Source organism: Pleurodeles waltl, chromosome 4_1 (genome assembly GCF_031143425.1).
Source record: "Pleurodeles waltl isolate 20211129_DDA chromosome 4_1, aPleWal1.hap1.20221129, whole genome shotgun sequence".
Classification (NCBI taxonomy): Eukaryota; Metazoa; Chordata; class Amphibia; order Caudata; family Salamandridae; genus Pleurodeles; species Pleurodeles waltl.
Genome location: NC_090442.1, coordinates 209674909 through 209700591, shown reverse-complemented (window position 1 = coordinate 209700591; position 25683 = coordinate 209674909). Strand labels below are relative to the sequence as shown.

The 25683-nt window shown below is 45.7% G+C and overlaps 1 protein-coding gene across 4 annotated transcripts in view; it reads left to right on the top strand.

The window, feature by feature from the left end:
• IQSEC3 (IQ motif and Sec7 domain ArfGEF 3) overlaps nucleotides 1–25683 on the top strand; it is an 892834-nt gene that overhangs the window by 666592 nt on the left and 200559 nt on the right. For all 4 annotated transcript variants that reach the window (XM_069228143.1, XM_069228142.1, XM_069228145.1 and 1 more), the window contains exon 6: nucleotides 23188–23310. In XM_069228143.1, coding sequence (XP_069084244.1) covers nucleotides 23188–23310 — 123 coding nt within the window. The remainder of the gene's footprint in view (nucleotides 1–23187; nucleotides 23311–25683) is intronic.

The following is a 25683-nucleotide window of genomic DNA, read 5'->3' as shown; positions in this document are numbered from 1 at the left end:
AAGGAAAGTCCCATACAGACTAGCACAACTGGTTCTAGTGCTGGCTAGGCGCAGGGTGGCCATAAGCTGGATGAGCGCTAGAATCCCTCCATTGATTATTGGATGCAAGATACCCTGGAATGGGGAGCCGCAGAGGAACAACATATGCGGATAACACGCAGGGATGAGGGGGCACTAACTGATTTGATCGCATGGGGGGAAACTTATTGGAGCTTTTCACTGTCACAGATTAATTAAGCTCTGAGTGGAGCTCAGATGCTGCTGATTGACTAATGGGATTGCACATGCAGGATACGAAAGTGACAACCAACTGTGGCTATGTTGAAATTCTAGTACTTATAGTATACATACAAATTGGTTTCATAAGGGTACTAACAAGTGGGGGGGCTGAGGGGAAACATTACTGCTTTGGCTGCTGTTGACACACATTTCTGACTTTGTATGTGCTCTGTCTTTAAAGAAGATATCTGTGATATCTCATATTGCTATGCACTGTATTGTTTTTGTTGGTTCTGCATTATAAACCCATTCAAAACAGAGTTATAAAACAAAAATGTAAATAAGTGCCCTTGTTAGGATGCAATATATGACATACTCCCCTGAAAGGAATTCCAGAGTGTCTCTATTGAAAAGGAGAAGGATGCCCCCATTTGGAGGAAAGTATTATTCCTGGTTTTTAAAAGTTGCTATGAAAATTTTAAAAATCCCCCTTCTTGGACAGAAAGTGTTATAATACCTTTATTCAAAAAGGGAGATTGACAATTGCCATGAAATTACCGTCAGACTACCCTTTTAGATGCAGTGGACAAAGTTTTTTCCCAAATGTTTACTGACCCAGATAAATGAGTGGGCAGAAGAATATAAAATTACACCTGTGGAACAAACTGGGTTTGGGAGAAGATATGGAACAATTGAGAATATAGCAGAGCCACAGGTTATTAATGAAAAATATGTTACAGTGAGAGGAGGGATTATCTATGTGGTTTATCTAGACTTCTCCACAGCATCTGATAAAGTGGAGTTAATCTTGTTGTGGAGAATGCTCTCTAAATTGGGTATGCCAGGGAACCCTATTAGATCTAGTTCTCTCCCTCCATTCTTCTACCTGGCGTAGAGTCCATTTAGGAGGTGATAGGTGTCTTTTTCAGAAAATTCTCACCATAAAAACAGGCTAAAACAAGGGGTCTCTTAGCCCCGCTACTTGTTTCTTCATATATTTCAGATCTCCCTGGCCATCTAATACAGAGCGAGGGTATAACCCCGAAATTTGGGTGAAAAGCAATAGTTTGCTTATTATATGTGGACAACATAATAATTTTAGATCTTACTCCGAAAGGGTTAAACAGGCTTCTGCAGACATTGCAACAGTTTGCAGAAGCCCACTATTTGAATATGAACATTTTTGAAAGAAAAATCATATGCTTTCATGGGAAGAAAAAAAAACTAACTATGATAATTTTACATGGTTTCTAGCGGCCCTAATGTTGGAAATGGGCTTGAGAAGCTTTTGTTCAGAGTTTGGTGAGGTGGTACTCTGGGTTGTTTGTCTAACAAGGAGTGAAGATGACTTCTTTAGGTCCCTGATAAAGAAAGACATTTTGGTTGGTAATAAGGAAAAGTTTTCTGTCTGTAGATTCTTTTCTTATGCTGTAGACATGTTACAATTAGACCATAATTAGGTATTTGCACTTACATTGCCTCAATTAAAAGCCAGTTTAAAGAAGTCTACTTGGACCATAAGCTTTCGTTTAGACAGAGGCATGCTTTAAAAAAAAGGGGTTTCCAGAATTTATTAGATTCCATCTTAGTAAATGAGGCACAACCTTATATTACTTGGAATTTGCTGCATGGGGTTGAGATGCTTTTGGATTCTGTGGCAGCAATGTTTACTTCTGCTTAATGTCTGTTTGGCCAAAGGGTAAGGCACCTCTGCTGAATGTAATCATTGTCAAAATGGCCTACAAGATCTAAATCTTGTTCTTTAAGTCTGTCCAGCACTGTTTTTATATTGGCGTAAATGGCTGAGACCCATATGTGTACAAATATTGATACTTTCTACGTCAGAGGTATTACAGCCACTTTATGCACCTCCCAATGAAATGTTCTGCTAAATAATGTTTAACCTTTTTAAGTGTTTTTTCAAATCAGCATTAACGTTAGTATATTTAGATTAGAGTGTTTTTATGCTGTTACAGTTTTTATTGTTCTCTGAGGAACGTATTGATTATGCGCTATTTTATCTCTTTTGAGAATTTGTATTTTGTTTACTTGTTTTATGTAGATTTCCTTTGAAGTTCTGTAACATAAGTAAAATAACCTTGAAACTTGAAACTTAACTAGTTTTTCCTGCCATCTCTGGATGACATTTGCTCAGAGTGGGCATACTCAATATCCTTGTAGTAGGATAGTGCTTAGGTACTCAAGCAATATGACATTTCAGAAAACTTTGCTCTGGTTTGCTAAGAAAGTAATTATTTTGTTCACACTATGATGACGTAACACTTTTATTGTTAGATAGCAGGAGATTTCCTATATAAACCCTCGATTTCGGGGGTAAGCCAAAAGACGTCTCAATGCTACTATGAATACTGTCTGTTTCTCTATTGATTTTGCTTCTGACTTGGGACTTAGAATTTTTTAAGATTAGCCCAGTATTCTGTAATATCCTATTCTGAGAGCCCTCATAACATTGACTGCATTTATGATCTCTCTATTGCACTTTTGAATTTTTGTAGTAAACCTTTTAAATGTAATCCTGATCTTGAACTCAATTACTGAGTATGTTGTTACTTAATTGACTGTATTTTGAGATGTTGGGGGGTGCCTTATCTTGGGGACACATTGCCTCATAAAATTGTGATTTAGCGCTGTCTCCGATTCATCAAACTAGTGGTGAGTTATTGAGGTAAATATTTTGGGATGCACACATTTAGGAGTTCCCTGTGCCTACAATAGTTGAGGCCTCACCCTGTCAGTGGAACACTGGACTAAAAGGCAAGCTACCTAACCATTGGATAATAGCAGGGCTCAAAAAATCTACTTGACATCTCGCTATGGTGAGTCATATTTGATCTAGTCAATCCATTTTTAGGACTTGCTCACCCCTTCAGGCTAGTTGACAAAGTACAGGTGTTCTGTTCAGTCAGAAAGTGGAGGAGCAATAAAAGACACTTTTAAATCTTGTTCTTGTATGTCACATTTGCTCTTTGTTCACAGGCAGAGGTCAAAAGTCACTTTGTCTTACAATTAATTTTCCTTCTGGCTGCAGAGTTCCAGGATTTTGTAAGGTGAACTGTCTGGCCTGCTTTTTAGAGTGTGAAAAAAGACTAAATATTTTAATAAAGTGAAAACAAATCATAATACTTTACGTGTTGATATGCAGAGGATATGTTTTCTGAAACCCAGTTTTCACAGGTTGTTAATACACTGTATAGTTTTATTAGTAAAACTGCAAGTTAGTGGAATGGTTTTTGGACATTTCTTGAAAATGTACTGTGGGTTGATGACAGTATGCTACCACATCATGGTTTAGATATATATGTATTAAAACAGGGTGTTTAAACAAACTGAGAAACACTTCTGCCCTGATGGAAATGCTATTAGTAAACTAAAAGCAAGTCATAGGCCATGTGTCCCCTATATGTGGGTTAGATTCTTGTGATACATGCAGCAAGCTTTAGACTACTTAATCAAACAAAAGAGGTTTTTTATACTGCAGAAATGCTGAGCTCATGTATGTTGGAGGTTCAATCATATGTTAGACTGAAGAAAAAGGTGTCTCTGTAAACTATTTTCCGAGGATCACACAATTTGTGACACCTTTATAGGTCAAGTACATTACAGCTAGGTCGAGTAGATTATTCAAGTTACTCGACCAGCAGGTCTAGAAACATTTTTATGATTTTTGGAGGCCTTAATAGCTGAGTTGCCAGGATCCCCATGAGTGCACCTGACAGATAAGTATCCGATATGGTAACTGAAGACTATAGATCTAATGTATATCCTGCAATGAGGGGATGGAGTTGTCATCATAGCAAGTGGGGTTTTATTTTTAAACAAATGACACCTGCTTAGATAGACTGCAACCCTTCTGCTCGGATACTGAGCATAAAATATAGTGATCATGCTGTTTATCACAGTTCCTGCATTTGGAACAGCCCTGAAGATTAATAATATATTGTACTAGTCTATGTTCTCTATTACAGAAAGGTGATGCATTTATATGGATATCAGTCTTTGCTGGCATGTCCCTCGCTTTGATTCCTTAGCTTTTCTTATGCAAAGCAGAGCAGATAAATTGATTTGTCTGATTATTTAACTATGTAACACAAAAATTCAATAAAATTATATTTTTTGCTGGTAAACTGCAAATAAGAACTTTTTTAATGGATGCATCAAGTTCTGGATTTGTAATCGTAATCTCTCCTTATGCCTAAAAAAGGGTTTTTAGGAGGTTAGTTTGCATGCAATCCCATTAGGGCAGTTCCTGACTGAGTTCAGGCACAAAAACTAGGATGGAAGGAGATACAGATTCCTCAAGGAAGCCTGTGTATGTGAATGACTGTATAGAGTTCCCATGTAGGATTTGTCCAAAATTGATGTAGGTAGCCGTATTGTCGCAGCAGAGAAGAGATCATCACACCACACAACATTATTTCCTAATCAGGCAAGCACAGTCTCTCTGCATAACTGCGTTTGTATCCTGGTAGCAACAGGGTCTGAAACAGTAGGCTTTCTTCACACGTGGTGTGCTACGTATACAAAAAATACCAAAACAACACTTGAACCTTTACTCAAACTTTCTGTCGACCTATGATCCTAGGCACCTTCGAATCCAACCCTCAACCATAATTCTGTGCATCTTTTTATTCAACTTTAGGTACCATTTGATGCTTTGCTGCAGCTCGGGCCAAGCTCCCCTCCCAGCACATTCCTTTGTTATTTCCTCTGCCTGTGTCCAGCAGGAACATCTCTGATTGTGCGCTAAAACAGACATGGCTATTTCAAAGTGTTAGACCTGACAGCCTTAGGGTGGTCATCCCTAACTTTTTGCCTGCCTCCCTCCACTTTTTAGATACTGTTTTTGCTGTTTTTAAGACTCTGCACACTTTACCACTGCTAACCAGTGCTAAAGTGCATATGCTCTCTCCCTTTAAACATGGTAACATTGGATCATACCCAATTGGACTATTTAATTTACTTATACGTCCCTAGTAGAGTGCACTAAATGTGCCCAGGGCCTGTAGATTAAATGCTACTAGTGGGCCTGCAGCACTGATTGTGCCACCCACTTAAGTAGCCCCTTAACCTTGTCTCGGGCCTGTGTGTGCAGTTTCACTGCCAATTCGACTTTGCATTTAAAAGTACTTGCCAAGCCTAAAACTCCCCTTTTTCTACATATAAGACTCCCCTAAGGTATGCCCTAGGTAACCCATAGGGCAGCGTGCTGTGTAGGCAAAAGGCAGGGCATGTACCTATGTAGTTTACATGTCCTGGTAGTGTAAAACCCCTAAATTCGTTTTTACACTGCTGTGAGGCCACTCAAACAGGGTACCATTGGGGCTGCCCTCATAGATTGTTTGAGTGGTAGCTGCTGATCTGAAAGAAGTAGGAAGGTCATATTTAGTTTGGCCAGAATGTTGATATAAAATCCTGCTGACTTGTGACATTTGAATTTAATATTACTATTTTAGAAATGCCACTTTTAGAAAGTGAGCAGTTCTCTGCACTTAAATCTTTTTGTGCCTTAGAATCCATGTCTGGCTGGGTTTAGTTGACAGCTCCTAGTGCATTCACTCAGACACACCCCAAACACAGGATACTCAGCCTCACTTGCATACATCTGCATTTTGAATGGGTCTTCCTGGGCTGGGAGGGCTGGGCTGGGCTGGGAGGGTGGAGGGCCTGCCTTCACACAAAGGACTGCCACACCCCCTACTGGGACCCTGGCAGACAGGATTGAACTGAAAGGGGACCTGGTGCACTTCTAAGCCACTCTTTTAAGTCTCTCCCACTTCAAAGGCACATTTGGGTATATAAACAGGGCCTCTGCCCCTACCAACTCAGACACTTCCTGGAGAGGAAACCTGAACCAGAACCTGCATCCTGCCAAGAAGAACTGCCTGGCTGCCCAAAGGACTCACCTGTCTGCTTTCTGTGAAGGACTGCTGCCTTGCTGTTGCCCTGCTGCCTTGCTGCTCTCTGGCTGTGGTGAAGAAGTGCTTTCCAAGGGCTTTGATAGAGCTTGCCTCCTGTTCCCTGAAGTCTCAGGACCAAAAGGACTTCATCTCTACAAGAAGGACTCCTTGTGCTGTGAAATTCGATGCACAGCCTGCCAGAAATGATGCACTGCCTGCACCGCTGTGACATTTTCACCGCACGCCGAACCGGAACGACGCAGCCAGACTTCACAACAAGAAGATCGACGCAGCGCCAGCGTACAGACCAGAAATTTGACGCACGGCCCACTGGATCGACGCACATCCGAGCCGGAATGACATAGCCCACCTTCCAGAGGGGGATCGACGCAGCACCTGTCGTGCAGTAGAAAATTAAACGCAATGCCCACCGGATCGACACAGCTCCTGTGACTTTGTCCTGCCAGCACAGGAAATCCACACATCGTCCCCGGGGCGTCTGCAAACCCCGCAACCCGAAGAAGATCCACGACTGAGCGCCAGAAAACGACGCACAACCATCCCTGTGTGAAAACTAAATGACGCATTGCCATTTGCGGCCCGAGAAACACGCACACCCCCTTTGTTTACACGCATCTCCTTCTCTGCGGAGATTTTTTATGCGAACCAGGTACTTTGTGTTTGAAAGAGACTTTGGGGGTGATTCTTACCTTGGCGGGCGGCGGAGGCCGCCCGCCAAAGTACCCCCGCCAGAACACCGCACCGCGGTCGTCAGACCGCTGCGGTGATTCTGGGTTTTCCACTGGGCTGGCGGGCGACCGCCAAAAGGCCGCCCGCCAGCCCAGTGGAAAACAACCTTCCCACGAGGACGCCGGCTCCGAATGGAGCCGGCGGAGTGGGAAGGTGCGACGGGTGCAGTTGCACCCGTCGCGAATTTCAGTGTCTGCTGAGCAGACACTGATATTCTTTGTGGGGCCCCCAGGGGCCCCACGACACCCCATACCGCCATCCTGTTCCAGGCGGCAGAGCCGCCAGGAACAGGATGGCGGTATGGGGTGTCAGAATCCCCATGGTGGCGAAGTGACCTGCGCCGCCATGGAGGATTCTTTTGGGCAGCGGAAAACCGGTGGGAGACCGCCGGTTTTCCACTTCTGACCGCGGCCAAACCGCCGCGGTCAGAATGCCCTGCGGGGCACCGCCAGGACCGCCGGGGTCAGAATGACCCCCTTTGTTTGCTTTTAAAAGAATTAAGACACTTTATATCACTTTTCAGTGATATCTCAACATTTACTTATTGCATCTTTAATCGTTTTGACCTGCATTTATCCAGATAAATATTATATATTTTTCTAAACACTGTGTGGTGTATTATTGTGGTGCTATATGGTGTTATTGTATGATTTATTGCACAAATACGTTACACATTGCCTTCTAAGTTAAGCCTGACTGCTCATTGCCAAGCTACCAGAGGGTGGGCACAGGATAATTTGGATTGTGTGTGACTTACCCTGACTAGAGTGAGGGTCCTTGCTTGGACGGGGGTAACCTGACTCCCAACCAAAGACCTCATTTCTAACATTGGTGATCAGCGGTGAGGATAGGACTTGTATTTGTGCAGTGACATACAGTAGCTAAGTATTTCACTACGTACCCACAGTTAAAAGTCAACTTGATTTTTATCTCTTTTTGCAATTTTCTAACTAAAATCCTCACGCAACATGTCTCAGGCTGGGTCTCAAGCAGGAGATTGTGACCTAGCCCTGTTGGAGACATGTACTTTCAAACAGCTGAAAAGGTTCTGCAGGGAGATGGGAGTACCCACCCAAGGTGCCTCCAGAATGGAGGAATTTCAAATTGCGCTGAGGGCCTGGGCAGAAGCCCATTCATAGGAGGATGCTGAGGAGGAGGATCCAGAGGCTGGCCCCTCAGAGGATTTTTTGCCATCAGTGGATGATGTTACCACTGCAATTGTGCCCCCTGCCAAACCAGGCAGCAGTGCCTCTGATAAAAAGGCCTAACCGCAGAGGAAAGGAGAGAGGAGAGAGGGTTTCAATTGCAGATGGTAAGGTTGAAAATTGAGGCTCAACAGGAGGAAAGAAGGGCAGAGAGAGAAGCCAAACAGGCTGAAGCTGAGAGAGCAGCCAATCAGGCTGCAGCTGAGAGAGCCTTGACTGAGAAGAAACTTTTGTTGGCTCATGAACTGAGTCTTAAGGAGCTGGAGATCAAGGCGAGACAGTCTGAGTCCAGCACTGATGGTGGCAGCATACATGCAGGACCTGTTGGGGAGAAAAATATTTGTATACCCAAGAATGTGGTGCCAAGTTTTGTGGTGGGAGATGACATTGACAAATGGTTGGCTGCCTATGACTTGCACTAAGGGCCCATGGGACCTCTACGGAGTACTGGGGGGGGGGGCGGCCTTGTGGTTTTATGTACCAGCAGTGGGGCGGGACACACTTCTCACACTAGCTCCACAGGATAGGAATGTCTATGCAACCATGAAAGCCGCTTTACTGACCAAGTTTGGGCTGACCCCTGAGAAATACTGTCAGAGGTTTAGGGACAGCACCAAACTTTCCACACAAACTTGGGCAGATTGTTATGATTTATCCAATAAAGCACTGGATGGATGGGTGCGGGACAGCAAAGTAGATGACTACAAAGGGTTATATGACTTGATTCTGAGAGAGCATATGCTCAGTATTTCTTTTACAGAGTTGCACCAGCACTTAGTAGATAGCAAGCTGACTGATCCCAGGAAGCTTGCTGAGGAGGTGAAACTCTAGATTAGCACCAGAGTATCCAAGAAGGCATCTGTGGGGGAGGGACCCACAAAGTTGGTCAGGGTTCCCACCGTAAGAAAGAGGGGGGAGATAAACTTAAAGATACGGAGTTCTCAAAAGGCCCCCAAAACAATTCCCAGGGGATGGGGGGTGGTAACCATTCCTCTTCTAGATTTGGGAAGAAACCAGGGTTCTTTGACAGAAAATCAGGGAAGTTCATCCCCAAATGCTTAGAGTGCTACCAGCATGGACACTCTAAGGGCGACTCTAAGGGCGACTCCCAGTGTTCCAAAAGAGCACAGTCCGCTACTGGACAGACACCTGGGTTGGCTGGTGTAGCGCTCAGGGGGGAGACAGTCCCAGTTAGCTTTGGGGGGCAGACAGAGGTTTCCCTAGTGTCTCTGGGAGATAGAGAGATGGTGCCTAAAGCTCACATGCCTGCAAATACTTCAAAGTATAGGCAGTGGGTCATCATTGATGGGCAAAGGGTAGAGGCTCTGCGTGACACAGGAGACAGCATGACTACTGTCAAGAGTCAGCTGGTGCCAGCAGAGCAGATAGTCCCTAATACATTCCACCAAGTCATAGTCGCTGACAAACGTGAGAGTCACCTACCGGTGGCTTTGGTTCCCTTTGAGTGGGGGGGGGGTCTCTGGTACTCTGAAAGTAGCTGTGAGTCCTGCCATGCCTGTAGATTGTCTGTTAGGCAATGACCTTGAGCATATTGCATGGAAGGAGGTAGAGATCAGATCCCACCTGGAGATGTTAGGTTTGCCTGAGGGGGTCTGCATGACCACAAGGTCCATGGCTGCCCGGGAAGGGAGTCAAGGGAGTCTGGAGCCTGGAACAATGGCCCAGACAGCTCCAAAGAGGAAGGGCAAGAGGTGCAGGAAACCTGCCTCAGATGTCCCCACGATGGTGGATGGGGCCCCTGAGGAGGAGGAGTCCCCTGAGCCAACTGGAGAGGACATAGGTGACCTGGGCAACCTACCTGAACTTGCTGGCTTGCAAGTAGAGGGTGGGCCAACGAGGGCAGAATTCTGCAAGGCGCAGAAAGAATGCCCTACCCTTGAGGATCTGAGGCGATAGGCCACAGCCCAAGCAGCTGGTGAAGCCTCTGGCACTCACCATATCTACTGGGAGAATGATCTCCTTTACAGTGAGCCTAAGGTTCCAGGCCCTGGGGCAACACGTGTCCCCCAGTGTTACCGAGCCTTCCTACTGGGCCTGGCTAACGACATTCCCCTGGCAGGACATCTGGGCCAAGACAAGACCTTTGACAGGCTTGTCACCCACTTCCATTGGCCTAGAATGAGGGTAGCCTCACATAATTTCTGCAGTGCCTGCCCCACCTGCCAGGTTAGTGGGAAGACAGGGAAAAAGCTTAAAGCTCCCCTGATCCCACTTCCCGTCATTGGCACCCCCTTTGAAAGGGTGGGCATCGACATCATTCGTCCCTTGGACCCCAAAACTGTCTTGGGTAACAGGTTTATCCTGGTGTTGGTGGACCATGCCACCCGCTATCCAGAGGCAATCCCTCTGAGAACAGTGACTGCACCGGTGGTGACCTGCTGGGAATATTCACCCGTGTGGGATTCCCTACTGAAGGTGTGCCTGCATACATGAAGTCCATGTGGGATGAGTGTGGGGTGACCTACTGGTTTACCACCCCTTATCATCCTCAATCCAATGGGCTTGTTGAGAGATTCAACAAGACCCTTAAAGGCATGATCAATGGCCTAACTGAAGCAATGAGGTGTAACTGGGACGCCCTCTTGCCATGCCTGCTGTTTGCTTATAGGGACGTGCCCCAGAAAGGGGTGGGGTTCAGCCCCTTTGAACTTCGCTATGGTCACCCTGTCAGGGGACTGCTAAGCATAGTTAGAGAGGGCTGGGAGAAAGCTCCCAAGACACCCCCTCAGGATGTGGTCAGCTACATGCTGGCCCTCCGCAACCAAACCCAACGCTTCTGGAAGCAGGCCAAGAGTAACCTTGAGGCCAGTCAAGAGGTGATGAAGGAGTGGTATGAACGGAAGACCACTCTGGTTGAGTTCTCACCTGGAGACAAGGTTTGGGTGATGGAGCCAGTAGAGCCTATGGCTCTCCAGGACCGCTGGTCTGGCCCATTTGAGATTAAGGAGCAGAAGGGGGAGGCCATTTACCTAGTGGACCTCAAGACCCCTAGGCACCCCCTAAGGGTCCTCTATCATAACAGACTCAAACCTCACTTTGAGAGGTCTGAGGCCAGTATGCTCCTGGTCACAGATGAGGGCATGGAAGAGGAGAGTGAACCTCTCCCCGACCTCCTCTCTGCCAAAGAAGGTGATGGATCAGTGGAGGGTGTCATTCTCTCTGACTTCCTGACTCTAGATCAGAGAGGAGACTGCTATGAGTTGTTAGAGGAGTTCTCTTGCCTGTTTTCTCTTACTGCTGGACTTACCCATCTGTGTGTCCATTACATTGACACAGGAGATAGTCCCCCTGTGAAAAATAAAATTTACAGGTAGTCGGATAAGGTGAAGGCCAGCATCAAAGAGAACGTCTCCAAGATGTTGACCCTAGGGGTTATTGAGAAGTCCAGCAGTCCCTGGGCCAGCCCTGTGGTGCTGGCACCTAAGGCTGCTGCCACCGGTGCAAAGCCAGAACTCCAGTTCTGTGTGGACTACCGGGGTCTCAACTCAGTCACAGGGACTGACGCTCACCCCATCCCCGAGCTGATGAGCTCGTTGACAGGCTAGGGGCTGCGAAGTTTCTGAGTACTTTTGATCTCACATCAGGGTACTGGCAGATTGCCTTGACTGAGGGGGCTAAAGAGAGATCGACATTTTTCACACCTGATGGCCATTGCCAGTTCTGGGTGATGCCCATTGGGTTGAAAAATGCCCCCGCCACCTTCCATCGGTTGGTTAACGGAGTCCTAGCTGGCAAGGATGCCTACTGCACAGTCTATCTAGATGACATAGCTGTCTATAGTTCCAGCTGGAAGGAACACCTGCTCCACCTCAAGGAGGTGCTTCAGGCTCTGCAACGGGCAGGCCTGACCATCAAGGATAGCAAGTGCCAGATTGGGCAGGGTTCCGTGGTGTACTTGGGACACCTAGTAGGTGGTGGCAAGGTGCAGCCACTCCAGGCCAAGATTGAAACTATCAAGGCCTGGCAACCACCTAGAACACAGACCAAAGTGAGAGCCTTCTTAGGCCTCACTGGATACTACCGTAGGTTTGTCATGGGCTATGGTACCATTGCGTCACCCTTGACAGAACTTACCTCCAAAAAGCAACCTAGGTTGGTGAATTGGACAAAGGCTTGTCAGAAAGCCTTTGATTCCGTGAAGGAAGCCATATGCACGGCCCCCGTGCTCAAGGCCCCTGACTACTTCCAGGAATTTATTGTGCAGAAGGACGCTTAAGAGCATGGCATGGGGCTGTTCTAGCACAGCTAAATGAGGAGAGTTCAGACCTACCAGTAGTCTTTACTAGCAGAAGACTATTACCACGGGAACAGAGGTGGAGTGCTATTGAGAGAGAAACATTTGATGTGGTCTGGGGACTGAAGAAGTTGAGACCTTACCTGTTTGGAACTCACTTCCGGGTTCAGACAGACCACAGGCCCCTCAGACGGCTCATGCAGATGAGGGTCGAGAATCCTAAACTCTTGAGGGAGTCCATTTCCCTACAGGGAATGGACTTTACGTGGAGCATCGCCTGGGGATTGAGCACGCCTACACTGATGGTCTCTCCAGATACTTCCGCCTTAGCGGTAAGAGCTCCTAGGAGGTTGGGTAGCTCTCTCCACTTTCAGCTGGGGAGACACATGTTAAACCTGACAGACTTAGAGTGGTCACCCCTAACTTTTTGCCTGCCTCCCTCCACTTTTTAGATACTGTTTTTGCTGGTTTTAAGACTGCGCACTTTACCACTGCTAACCAGTGCTAAAGTGCATATGCTCTCTCCCTTTAAACATGGTTACATTGGATCATACCCAATTGGACTATTTAATTTACTTATAACTCCCTAATATAGTGCACTATATGTGCCCAGGGCCTGTAGATTAAATGCTACTAGTGGGACTGCAGCACTGATTGTGCCACCCACTTAAGTAGCCCCTTAACCTTGTCTCAGGCCTGCCATTGCAAGGCATGTCTGTGCAGTTTCACTGCCAATTCGACTTGGCATTTAAAAGTATTTGCCAAGCCTAAAGCTCCCCCTTTTCTACATATAAGACTCCCCTAAGGTATGCCCTAGGTAACCCATAGGGCAGGGTGCTGTGTAGGCAAAAGGCAGGACATGTACCTATGTAGTTTACATGTCCTGGTAGTGTAAATCTCCTAAATTCGTTTTTACTCTGCTGCGAGGCCTGCTTTCTTCATAGGCTAACATTGGGGCTGCCCTCATACATTGTTTGAGTGGTAGCTGCTGATCTGAAAGGAGTAGGAAGGTCATATTTAGTATGGTCAGAATGGTGATATAAAATCCTGCTGACTGGTGAAGTTGGATTTAATATTACTATTTTAGAAATTCTACTTTTAGAAAGTAAGCATTTCTCTGCACTTAAATCTTTCTGTGCCTTACAATCCACGTCTGGCTGGGTTTAGTTGACAGCTTCTGGTCATTCACTCAGACACACCCCAGACACAGGATACTCAGCCTCACTTGCATACATCTGCATTTTGAATTGGTCTTCCTGGGATGGGAGGGTGGAGGGCCTGCCTTCACACAAAGAACTGCTACACCCCCTACTAGGAACCTGCCAGACAGAATTGAACTGGAAGGGGACCTGGTGCACTTCTAAGCCACTCTTTTCAGTCTCCCCCACTTCAAAGGCACATTTGGGTATATAAACAGGGCCTCGCCCCTACCAACTCAGACACTTCCTGGAGAAGAAACTTGAACCAGAACCTGCATCCTGCCAAGAAGAACTGCCTGGCTGCCCAAAGGACTCACCTGTCTGCTTTCTGTGAAGGACTGATTCCTTGCTGTTGCCCTGCTGCCTTGCTGCTCTCTGGCTGTGGTGAAGAGGTGCTCTCCAAGGACTTGGATAGATCTTGCCTCCTGTTCCCTGAAGTGTCAGGACCAAAAAGACTTCCTCTCTACAAGAAGGACTCCTTGTGCGGCGAAATTCGACGCACAGGCTGCAAGAAATGACGCATAGCCTGCACTGTGGTGAAAATGTCACTGCACGCCAAACCAGAATGACGCAGCCCGACTACGCAATGAGAAGATCGACGTAGCACCAGCATAGCGACCGTAAATTTGACGCACAGCCCACTGGATCAACGCACATCCGACCCGGAACGACGCAGCCCAACTTCCAGAGAGGAATTGACGCAGCGCCTGACGTGCAGTAGAAAATTTGACGCAACAACCACCGGCTTGACGCAGCTCCTGTGACTTCGTCCTGCCTGCACAGGAAATCCACGCATTGTCCCCGGGGCATCTGAAAAGCACGCAACCCGAAGAGGATCCACGACCGAGTGCCGGAAATCAGTGCACAGTCATCCCAGTGTGAAAACTATACAACGCATCACCATTTGCGGCCCGAGAAATCGATGCACACCCCCTTTTTTTCCATGCATCTCCTCCTCTGCGGTTCTTTGCAGAGATTTTTCACGCAAACCAGGTACTTTGTGCTTGAAAGAGACTTTGGGGGTGATTCTAAGTCTGGCGGGTGGCGGAGGCCAGACTTCCCCCCTCCAGAATACCTCACCGCGGTCGGAAGACCGCTGCGGCTATTCTGTGTTTTACACTGGGCTGGCGGGCGACCGCCAAAAGGCTGCCTGCCAGCCCAGTGTAAAACTACCTTCCCACGAGGACGCCGGCTCAGAATTGAGCCGGCGGAGTGGGAAGGTGTGACGGGTGCAGTTGCACCCGTCGCAAATTTCAGTGTCTGCAAAGCAGACACTGAAATTCTTTTTGGGGCCATCATACCGCCATCCTGTTCCTGGCGGGAGAACTGCCAGGAACAGGATGGCGGTATGGGGTGTCAGAATCCTCCATGGCGGCGCAGCTTGCTGCGCCGCCATGGAGGATTCATTTGGGCAGCGGAAAACCGGCGGGAGACCCCCGGTTTTCCACTTCTGACCGCGGCCGAACCGCCGCGGTCAGAATGCCCAGCGGGGCACCGCCAGCCTGTTGGCGGTGCCCCCGTCATTTTAGCCCTGGCGGTCTTGGACCGCCAGGGTTAGAATGACCCCCTTTGTTTGCTTTTAAAAGACTTAAGACAATTTATATCACTTTACAGTGATATCTCAACATTTACTTATTGCATCTTTAATCGTTTTGACCTGCATTTATCCAGATAAATATTATATATTTTTCTAAACACTGTGTGGTGTACTTTTGTGGTGCTATATGGTGTTATTGTATGATTTATTGCACAAATACTTTACACATTGCATTCTAAATTAAGCCTGACTGCTCATTGCCAAGCTACCAGAGGGTGGGCACAGGATAATTTAGATTGTGTGTGACTTACCCTGACTAGAGTGAGGGTCCTTGCTTGGACAGGGGTTAACCTGACTGCCAACCAAAGACTCCATTTGTAACACAGAGGGGACAGGTTGGCCTCTCTCTGCAGCCCTCAGCTATGCTACGTCTGTTATCTCAACACAAAGGATAGGCAGGTAGTGTGCCCGGAGCTCAGAAACTGAATTCAATGCATTTACATGCAACTACAGTCCTCATATCATCACTCTTTCAATCTCCTTTTGTGTTTTAAAGGTAGATTACACAATGGGAAATTATGGAGTCAAAATACAGTGATGCAGTCAAAAGAAACAAAAAGAGGATGGAGCACACCAATAGGGGTGTGATTTCTCACAGCTGGTCTGATAATAGCAATGCATCATCTGCCCTTTCTTGGCAGAAATATATTTCTAATCCCAGTTTTGGGACACCCACTGTAGGAGGCAGGCCTGGCTTATAGTGGGTACCTGATGGTGCTTACACCTTGTGCCAGGTCCAGTTATCCCTTATTGGTAGGTTAGTAGTGTTCTAGCAGCTCATAGAGGTAGCTAAAGCAGAGCATCTTAGGCTGATCTAGGAGACATGCAAAGCTCCTACTATACCACTTATATCATATAGTACTATACCATAAGAATCACAATACTCAGAGTTACCAAAAATAAAGGTACTTTATTTTAGTGACAATGTGTCAGAGATATCTTAGAGGATATACTCCCTTAGGAGGTAAGTAAAATACACAAAATATACACACAAACCAAAATCAGGTAAGTAAACAGAAAATTAGTGCAAACACTGTAGAATACAATAGGATGCAATAGGCCTAGGGGCAACACAAACCATATACTAAGAAAGTGGAATGCGAACCACTTAGGGACCCCAGGCCTAGTGTAGTGTGTAGAGGGTCGCTGGGAGTGTAAGAAAACACTAAGGGTGTCCAAGATACCCCACCCCAAGACCCTGAAAAGTAGGAGTAAAGTTACCCTACTTCCCCAGAAACACACTAAAGTCGTGATAGGAGATTCTGCAAAGACCACAACTGACTGCAAAGCACTGAAGACGGATTCCTGGACCTGAGGACACGGTACATGGTACCTAGGTACCCAGGGCATTGGGGTTCCATGAGATCCTTATGGGCTGCAGCATTTCTTGTGTCACCCATAAGGAGCTCAGACAAACCTTTCTTAAGGACTGCAACTGCAGCCTGCATGAAATAGTGCCCACACTATTTCACAGCCATTTTCACTGCACTCAAGTAACTTATAAGTCACCTATATGTCTAACCTTTATTTTCTGAAGGCTAGGTGCAAAGTTACTAAGTGTGAGGGCACCCTTGCACTAGCAAAGGTGCCCTCACGCTGTCCAGGGCCGATTCCCCGGACTTCGTTAGTACGGGAATACCATTACACGCATGCACTACACATATGTCAATACATATATGTAGCCTCACAATGGTAACTCCGAATATGGATTTGGCATTGAATTGTCCCCCCATGCCAAATCTGGTATTGGGGTGCCAATCCCATGCATCCCCGGGGCTCCAGCATGGACCCCAGGTACTGCCAAACCAGCTCTCTGGGGTTTTCACTGCAGCTACCACTGCTGCCAACCCACAGACAGGCTTCTGCCCTCCTGGGGTCTGGGCAGCCCAGTCCCAGGAAGGCAGAACAAACAATGTCCTCTGAGAGAGGGTGTTACACCCTCTCCCTTTGGAAATAGGTGTTAAGGGCTGGGGAGGGGTAGCCTCCCCCAGCCTCTGGAAATGCTTTGAAGAGCATAGATGGTGCCCTCCTTGCATAAGCCAGTCTACACCAGCTCAGGGACCCACAGTCCCTGCTCTGGCTTGAAACTGAACAAAGGAAAGGGGAGTGACCACTCCCCTGTCCATCACCACCCCAGGGGTGGTGCCCAGAGCTCCTCCAGTGTGTCCCTGGTGTTAGCCATTTTGGATTCCAAGGTGTGGGGACACTTTGGAGACCTCTAAGTGGCCAGTGCTAGCAGGGGACGTCAGAGACCCCTCCTGATAGGTGCATACCTGGGTAGGTAGCCAATCCCCCTCTCAGGGCTATTTAGAGTCTGTCCTTTGGCTGTTTCCTCGGATTGAGCTTGCAAGACTCCTCCAGGAATTCTCTGCATCCTCTGCTTCAGCTTCTGACCATCGGATCAACCGCAGACTGCTCTAGGAACCACTGTAACTGCAACAGAGTATCCAGGACAACTCCTGTGACCTGTAACTTCAGCTCCAGCCAGCATTTGCAACAGTTTCCAAGGTGTGCACGCTCTGAGGACTCCCTCTCTTCACCCTGCACCAGAAGAACCGAAGGAATCTCCCGTGGAGTGATGGAGTCACTTCCCTGCTCCTGCAGGCACCCTTCTGCGACGATGACCGGTTCTCTGGGACTCCTCTCCTGGCAACGAGCTTACTCCCTGGAACACAGGTGGTGAACCAACACAACCCAGACTGTCCTAAGGTCCAGCTGTCCAAATTTGGAGGATGTAAGAGCTTGCCTTCACGGTTTACGACAGTACCCCAGTGCACTGTGTCATCTCCAGCTCTTTGGGCTTCTGTGCACTTCTTCCAAGAATCCTTCATGCACAGTGTAGCCCAGGTCCCCAGCACTCCATCCTGCGACTCACAACTCGCTGAGTTGTTCTCCAGCGGCGTGGGACCTTCCTTTGTTGTGCTGCACTAACCGCACTTTGCATCTTCTTTGTCCCCGTGTCCTGGGACTCCATGGGTGCTGCCTGGTCTTCTGTGGGCTCACTCCGATTTTGGGAGCCCCCTCTCCTCCTGAGTCCAAGTTGAGGCCCACAGGTCCCTCCTGGGTCCAGGCAGCACCATCTTGACGCAAACCACGACCTTGCTTGAACCAAGGCTTGTTGGACGAATCCAGAGACGCAAACAGCCTGCATCCAACATCTCGACGTGGGACATCTGGTGCACCATGCAGGAACCTGCAGCCATCTTCTTTGGTGCTCTTCTTCACACTTCTTCTAACCGGCGAAGCCACGTTTGCACCATCTTCAAGGTTGGCCGGGGCTTCTGTCCTTCCTGGAATCTCCTGCGACTTCTGGACTTGGTTTCCTCTCTTCACAGGTCTTCAGGTCCAGGAATCCACCATTTGTTGATTGCAGTCTTGCTTGGCTCTTGCAATATCTCTTATCACAACCTGTACTGTGTCCTGAGGAAACTTGCAGTACTTTACTCCTACTTTCCTGGGCTCTGGGGTGGGGTATTTTACTTATCTATGGTGTTTTCTTACACTGCTAGTGCCCCTCTACACACTACACTTGCCTAGGGGGGAATTTGTGATTCGCATTCCACTTTCTTAGTATCTGGGTTGTGTTGCCCCTAGGCCTATTGCATTCTATTGTATTTTTAACTGTTTGCACAATTCTATGACTATTTACTTACCTGATTTTGCTCTCTAGTATATATATTGTATATGATACTTATCTCCAGAAGGAGTATTGCCTCTAAGAAATTTTTGGCCTTGTGTCACTAAAATAAAGTACCGTTATTTTTAGTAACACTGAGCATTGTCTTTTATTGTGTATAAGTACTGTGTAGCTATAGTGGTATTGCAGGAGCTTTGCATGTCTCCTAGTTCAGCCTCAAGGCTACCTCAAGGCAGCCTAAGCTGCTAGAACACTGCCAACATTTCACTAATAAGGGACAACTGGACCAGGTTTAAGGTGTACCTTAGGTACCCACTACAAACGAGGCCAGCCTCCTACAGAAGCATGTTCTAACAAACTGACGCCAAGCGGCAGGAAATTTGTAAAAGCAACAAAAAGGTCCTAGCTGCCTTCTGGACCAAATATGACATAGTGGTCCTGAGGCGTAATCCACGCTTGAATGCATTCCGCTGAGGCAGAGATTACAAGAGGGGAGGGTATAAAGGATTATTTCTTAAAGGACATAAGTAAGGCAACAAGTGATGGACCTTTAAGCAAACAATGTGAACCTATGGAGTAAAGAGTCTGAGGACAGTACACAGTTACTGTGTTGGATACGCATGCATCTAGTCCTCAAGGGTATTTTCAGAGGTAGTATTGAGCAACGAGCATGCCATGCTACACAGTTGATAAAGGTAACTTGTAGGTTGTTATGGGGAGTGTTGAAGGGTAGAAAAAGGATGTTTAGAGAATGAGATAACCTTGGTCAGAGGAGTCCAGTTTTGGCCCATTAGGGATTGAACTCTTGTCAAACTTTAATATCATCTACATGATATCCATTTACGTAGAGTGAATTACTAGCAAAGTTAACGGTTATCCTGAACATTTGGCATTGACCAGACCTGGTGGATCAACATTGGACACAACGATCTACATGAACTGATTGTAAGTGGCGGCCTATCAGCACATGCTTACAAAAGGTTCACCTTGGCGGACAGAACTCTGAAGGTAGGGAAAAACTTCCCACCGCTCTTATGAGGGTGCACTATTGGACCGTTCAATGGGTATACCACTAATCTTGTAAAGGGATTAAAGGGAATCCATGGTTGGTTTACTCTCAAAAGCAGCCTATGGATAAAAAAGTAAAGGTTGACGCAACAGCTAACCAGATGCATATTTGTATATTGAAGGCATGAAATCAGTCCCGTATCCTGCCAATGTGTCAGATATTTCATATGCCTTCTGTTACCAGGTTGTTGATGTGTGCGGGACTCTGTTTTTGCTGTTTTTGTTACTCTGGGCACTTTACCACTGCGACCCAGTGCTAAAGTGCTCCTATGTAAAATATATGTGTAATTGGATTTCCATGATTGGCATGTTTGATGTACTGGTAAGTCCTTAGTACAGTGCACAAGAGGTGCCCAGGGCCTGTAAATCAAATGCTACTAGTGGGCCTGCAGCACTGGTTGTGCCACCCACATTAGTAGCCCTGTAAACATGGCTCAGACCTGCTACTGGAGTGTCTGTGTGTGCCGTTTTTAACTGATAATTTGACTTGGCAAGTGTACCCACTTGCCAGACCTAAACCTTCCCTTTTCTTACATGTAAGATACCCCTAAGGTAGGCCCTAGGTAGCCCCCTGGGAAGGGTGCAGTGTATGTTAAAGGTGGGACATGTACTTATGTGTTTTATATGTCCTGACAGTGAAATACTGCCAAATTTGTTTTTCATTGTTGCAAGACCTATCTCTCTCATAGGTTAACATGGGGTCTACCTTTAAATCTGATTAAGGCGTAGATTCCTTTTGGGAGCAAATGGACATGTGGAGTTTGGGGTCTCTGAACTCACAATTTAAAAATGTATCTTTTAGTAAAGTTGGTTTTAAGATTGTGTGTTTGAAAATGCCACTTTTAGAAAGTGAGCATTTTCTTGCTTAAACCCTTCTGGGTCCCTGCCTGTTTGTGGATTCCCTGCCTAGGTTAGTTTGACAGTTGGGCTGTTTGCACCCCTCCCTAGACAGTGACACAAAGGGAGCTGGGGTATTAGCGTGCATATCCTGATGAGCCATCTGTGCTAGGAGGGAGAGGAGGTGTGGTCACTTACACCTGAAAGGGCTGTGCCTCCCCTCACACAATGCAGTCTCCAACTCCCTGGTGTGTGTCTGAGGCCTGGCCTGGACAAGGCAGGATCTCACAAACAAGAGAGACTTTCCTTTGAAGTAGGCCTACTTCAAAGGCCAAAATGGGTATAACACCTGAAAATTAGATCACTTCTGGAAATCAAGAGGAACCTCTGCCAAGGAGAAGAGCTGAAGAGCTGAGAAGAAGTGCTGCTCTGCCTGTGACTGCTTTGTGGAGATATCCTGCAGTTGCTTCTTCTGCCTGTGAAAAGAGACAAACACTGGACTTTGTTGTGAATTCCTGCTTGTGAAGAAATCTCCAAGGGCTTGACCTGAGTTTGCCTCCTGTTGTTGAAGTCTCAGGGCCATCAAGGACTTCCCCTGCCAGCACCTGGACTCTCTGCTGAGACTCCTGCCCTGCCAAGTGGTGCCCTGTCCGGTTCCTGGGCCCTTAAAAGGTGAAGCTGGCAGTCCAAGGCTGAAAATCCAAGCACAGACTGCTGTGCGGGGACATTTTCAAAGCACATTCCGAGACGCAGCTGAGAAATGACGCGCCGCCAGCTTCGCGGCTGAAATCTGTGCTTCACCTGCATCGCGGATGGAAGATCGACGCAACGTGGCTGGAGAAATGACGCGCAACACCCGCTAATGGAGGCTTATAACGACGCAAACCCCACACAGCGCAGTTTTGTGATACTGAGCGACTGGATTTTTGATGCAACATCGCTGGGCGTGGAAAAATAGAAATAAAAATATATACAAATATTTTACACCTAGACTGAAGTTAAGGCTGCCTGCTCGTGCCAAGCTACCAAGAAGGTGAGCGGGGGTTAGCTGAGGGTGATTCTCCTTTACCTGACTAGAGTGAGGGTCCTTGATTGGACAGGGGTAACCTGATTGGCAACCAAAGACCCCATTTGTAACACCTTCTGTATGAAAATAGAAATTAACCACTCACTTTTTAAAGTATTTTTTTATATGTTTAGAATTTTCTTCAGATTTTTACATTCACAATTATTGATAATTCTGCACCTTGGGATCGACTGAAATTCGATTGCCCCCTCCCCCGGCACTCACTCCCTCATTTTTCTTCTCTGTTCTCAGATATTTTTTTTATTATCATGGAAATTTTGAAACATGAATTTCACAATGCGCTTCTACCACTAATAGCAATTAGTATACAATGAACATCCCACTGCTGTAAATCCCCTTCGGTATGCGCTCCTCTATTTAATATATTCATAGCGTAAAGCTTTTAAATGTTCAGGTGAAATGAACATTTTAAATCAAAATTTATTGTATAATACTGTGGAAAAGAGAGGGAGAAGAAAGGCACCCCTCACATGGGTTAGCTGAAAAAGAACTGACCCTACTGATACGCACATGAAAAACACACTTTGCACTTAACCTTAAATATTAAAACCACACTACAAGAAGCTCTGTACCAGTGCGGGTTATAACGTCAGTGTGTTTTCGCGTTTTTTGCTCATCAGTTTGGTGCAGTTCCAGCCTTTCGCCATTAGCTCTTCGCCGATCGGTCATTTAGAGGTGAATTCGTTCCTGGTGTTCACTTTAAAGTCTCTTCATGTCTTTGTTCATCCAGAAACATAACTAATGATTTAATCCTCTGAGTTTCGGTGCATTTCTTTCTTAATTCTTCACTTTGAGAATACCAGTGCCTCTCAATAGACCTAGCAAAAAACTACATAAACTTTTCCCCGGTGCAATTTTGCACTGATTTTGCAAAGAGAATGCTAAAGAGATATCCAAGCAACTGACTGACGCAAAACACGAATTGTCTACTTGCCTGTTAAGTAGCATTTTTGCACTAGTTGGTTGTTGCAAATGTTGGAGCAAGATTGCACTGCATCAATTTACATATTCTGGCTCCTGCAGGAATTCTAGGGTTCCTTTTTGGAGGAAAGTGAGGACAGTGTGCCTATTGTTATTTGTTGGCCGTCAGTAGTGATCGGCAAACATTACCTTGGTGACCCATGCACCATGATTTTGTAATTTCCATTAAGTAGCCAGTGAGGAGGTATTCACTTTGCACCGCAAATAAGTCACCGCTGTATTTCGGATCATCTTGCTGCCCTGAATAGTGCTGGTGCGCAGTGGTGGGCATGGGGTAGGGCTTCTGCTGTGGTTGAACACCACATGAAAGCTGTGGGAATCATACTAAACTTCCTAAATCTTTTGACTTATTCCTAACAGAGTGCATTATACAGAAGCTAATGCTAGCACCTAGGAAGTCCAATACTTAAGCATGTTTTTTGCTCTTCCTACAGCTGCGTGGTAGATGAGATGGACTTCTCGAACATGGAGCTAGACGAAGCACTGCGGAAATTCCAGGCCCACATTCGAGTACAAGGAGAAGCACAGAAGGTGGAAAGGTTGATTGAGGCATTCAGGTATGTAGGATTCCTCTACTTCTGTACTAGCACGCATCCCGCCTCAGATATTTCGTATTGCAGGAAAATTACCTGGCTTCAGTAATGGGCCTTTCATGGCTAAAGTGGTCTGCAAACTGTTTTGTCTGAACAGATTCCAGCCTGGTGGACAATCTCTGCTTTTTTCAATTATGACTCTCTAAAATGGCTCACTCATTTTTTTAAACAAATTTACATATTTCAGAGGTAATGGCACTGATCAAGTCCAGTTTAGATTATTCAAAATTGGTGATATGGGATCAATGGAGAAGCTTTTCCAGTGCCTTCAGCTACTGCAGAATGAAGCTGCCTTGCTGATCACAGGACAGCCAGGCATGAGCACATCTCACCAGTGTTTAGATCTCATCGCTGGCTGCCAATTCGCAGTAAGGTATTATCAAAGCATTGGTCATTGTGCACAATCTTGTGTATCAAAAGACCCCAGAATGTGTGTTCTTAGAGCTTGTCTTGTACACACAGCACCATTCATAACGCTCCTCTAAGAGATTCCACCCAAAGCTAAATCAGTGACCGGTCTGTTCCCATAAATGTTTGTGTGCTAAATCCAATCAAGTGATTTTTAGTAAATTATTGAAAACGTGGTGCTTTTTACCCATTAATCACCTTTTATGTTTCTTATCCTTGGTAGGTACATCCTGTTTTTTATTAGCTCTGTGGTGTCAGGGGATGTATTTATTATTGAATGTTGTCATATAGCGCTACGATAGCAAGTGGAATTATTGTGCTTTACTTGGACTCAGTAGAATACATGAAAATATTTCCAGCAAGAAATATCATTGACCTGTGAGAGCATTCGAAGAGAATAAGGTGGGAGGATACAGATGAATACATCATTAACTCAAGGGCTAAATGTCAGTGATGTGCTTTCATTTGTTTCTTGGACACTAGAAAACTTGGTTGAGATCTCAGGGCTAGATTATGAAGACTCAATTCGAAAAAAGTGGTTGAAAGGTTTGCGGATGGAATCTGGTTTTGTGAACCGCTTATGTACTAACAGGTCAATTCACAAAGCAAGGAATTTAACAGGGTCGCAGAAAAAATTGCCTCAATATTTATGGGGCAAGTCACAGTTTGCAACACCTTTTTTAAAATGTTCGTGTTCCTTAAAGAAATCAGTGCTGCTTAAAATAAATCCTTTTTGGAAAACTTCAAGGAGAGCAGGCAGTGAGTGGTCCCTTGGACTGATTCCAAAGAGAAAGGTGTCCAAAGGGGACCCCTTCCCCTTTGCAAATAAGTCACCACCAACTTAAGAGTCAGTAACCGATCATTTGTTTGCATCCGGAATTGTGGTCGCACACTGTAGCCATTTGCATTTCGAAAGGAATGCTCCTTTCTCAGCTATTCCAAATTGCTAACCACATATTGCAATTTGGAAAGGCTTTACCATATTGTAATATAGGGTTATTACAAATCAAATACCAAATACCAAATAGGGATTGTATGGTAAATCAGTGTTTGTGACTGCAAAATTATTTCATACATCTGGCCCATGGTTCCTTTGGAGCAGAGTTCCAAAGCTTGGATTTAGCAATTGTAGACCATCAATTGACTATGTGAGTGGTGATGTCTTAGCGATACTCACTGAAAGAAAAGTGATGGTTAAAGCAAAGCAATAGGTAGGTTTTGTTATACAATGTGTCTATAAAAAAGCTCAGACATTCACTTAAACGCACAATTAAAGTAGCTATTAATTAAATCTTTAAAACCACTGAAATGTACAAGCCATGGATAGGACAACAATCCATAACTCCCACCATAGTTGTGCAAATCAAAACTCACACACCAAATGCAATACTCACGAATTCAACCATAATGCAATAGATGGCATTAGAAATGATGCAAATACAGGTGAATTTACATGGCACAGTATCGTTACCACTGAAAAAGAGACAACTATGAATGTGGAATTATTTATTTGTATTGTTTTCTAGACGTATAAATATAGTGAGATCCTCTAATAATAATAATAATAATAGCTTTATTCGGTCTTTGAGGCCATCAAAGCATAAAATACATACATAGCTAAATTTAAAAAGCATACAGTAAAAATATACAAGTTAGCTTGATGACTTGATGCATGTATACATAGATTAAAACATGACGAAAAGACATACATCCCTTTTCTTCAACCTTCTAGTTTCTACGACCTAAAATAGATGATAACAGAATAAAAGATTTATTTCAGTGAGCAATGTCGTATACGCCAAGCTGTCGCAAGGTACTTGCTAACCGCATGGATAACATTTTTAGAAGTATCACTCTTTAAAATCCTAATAGCTATAAAACACTGCCTCAAGCCCAAATCTCGGCAGGTTGCACGGATCCATTTAGAGC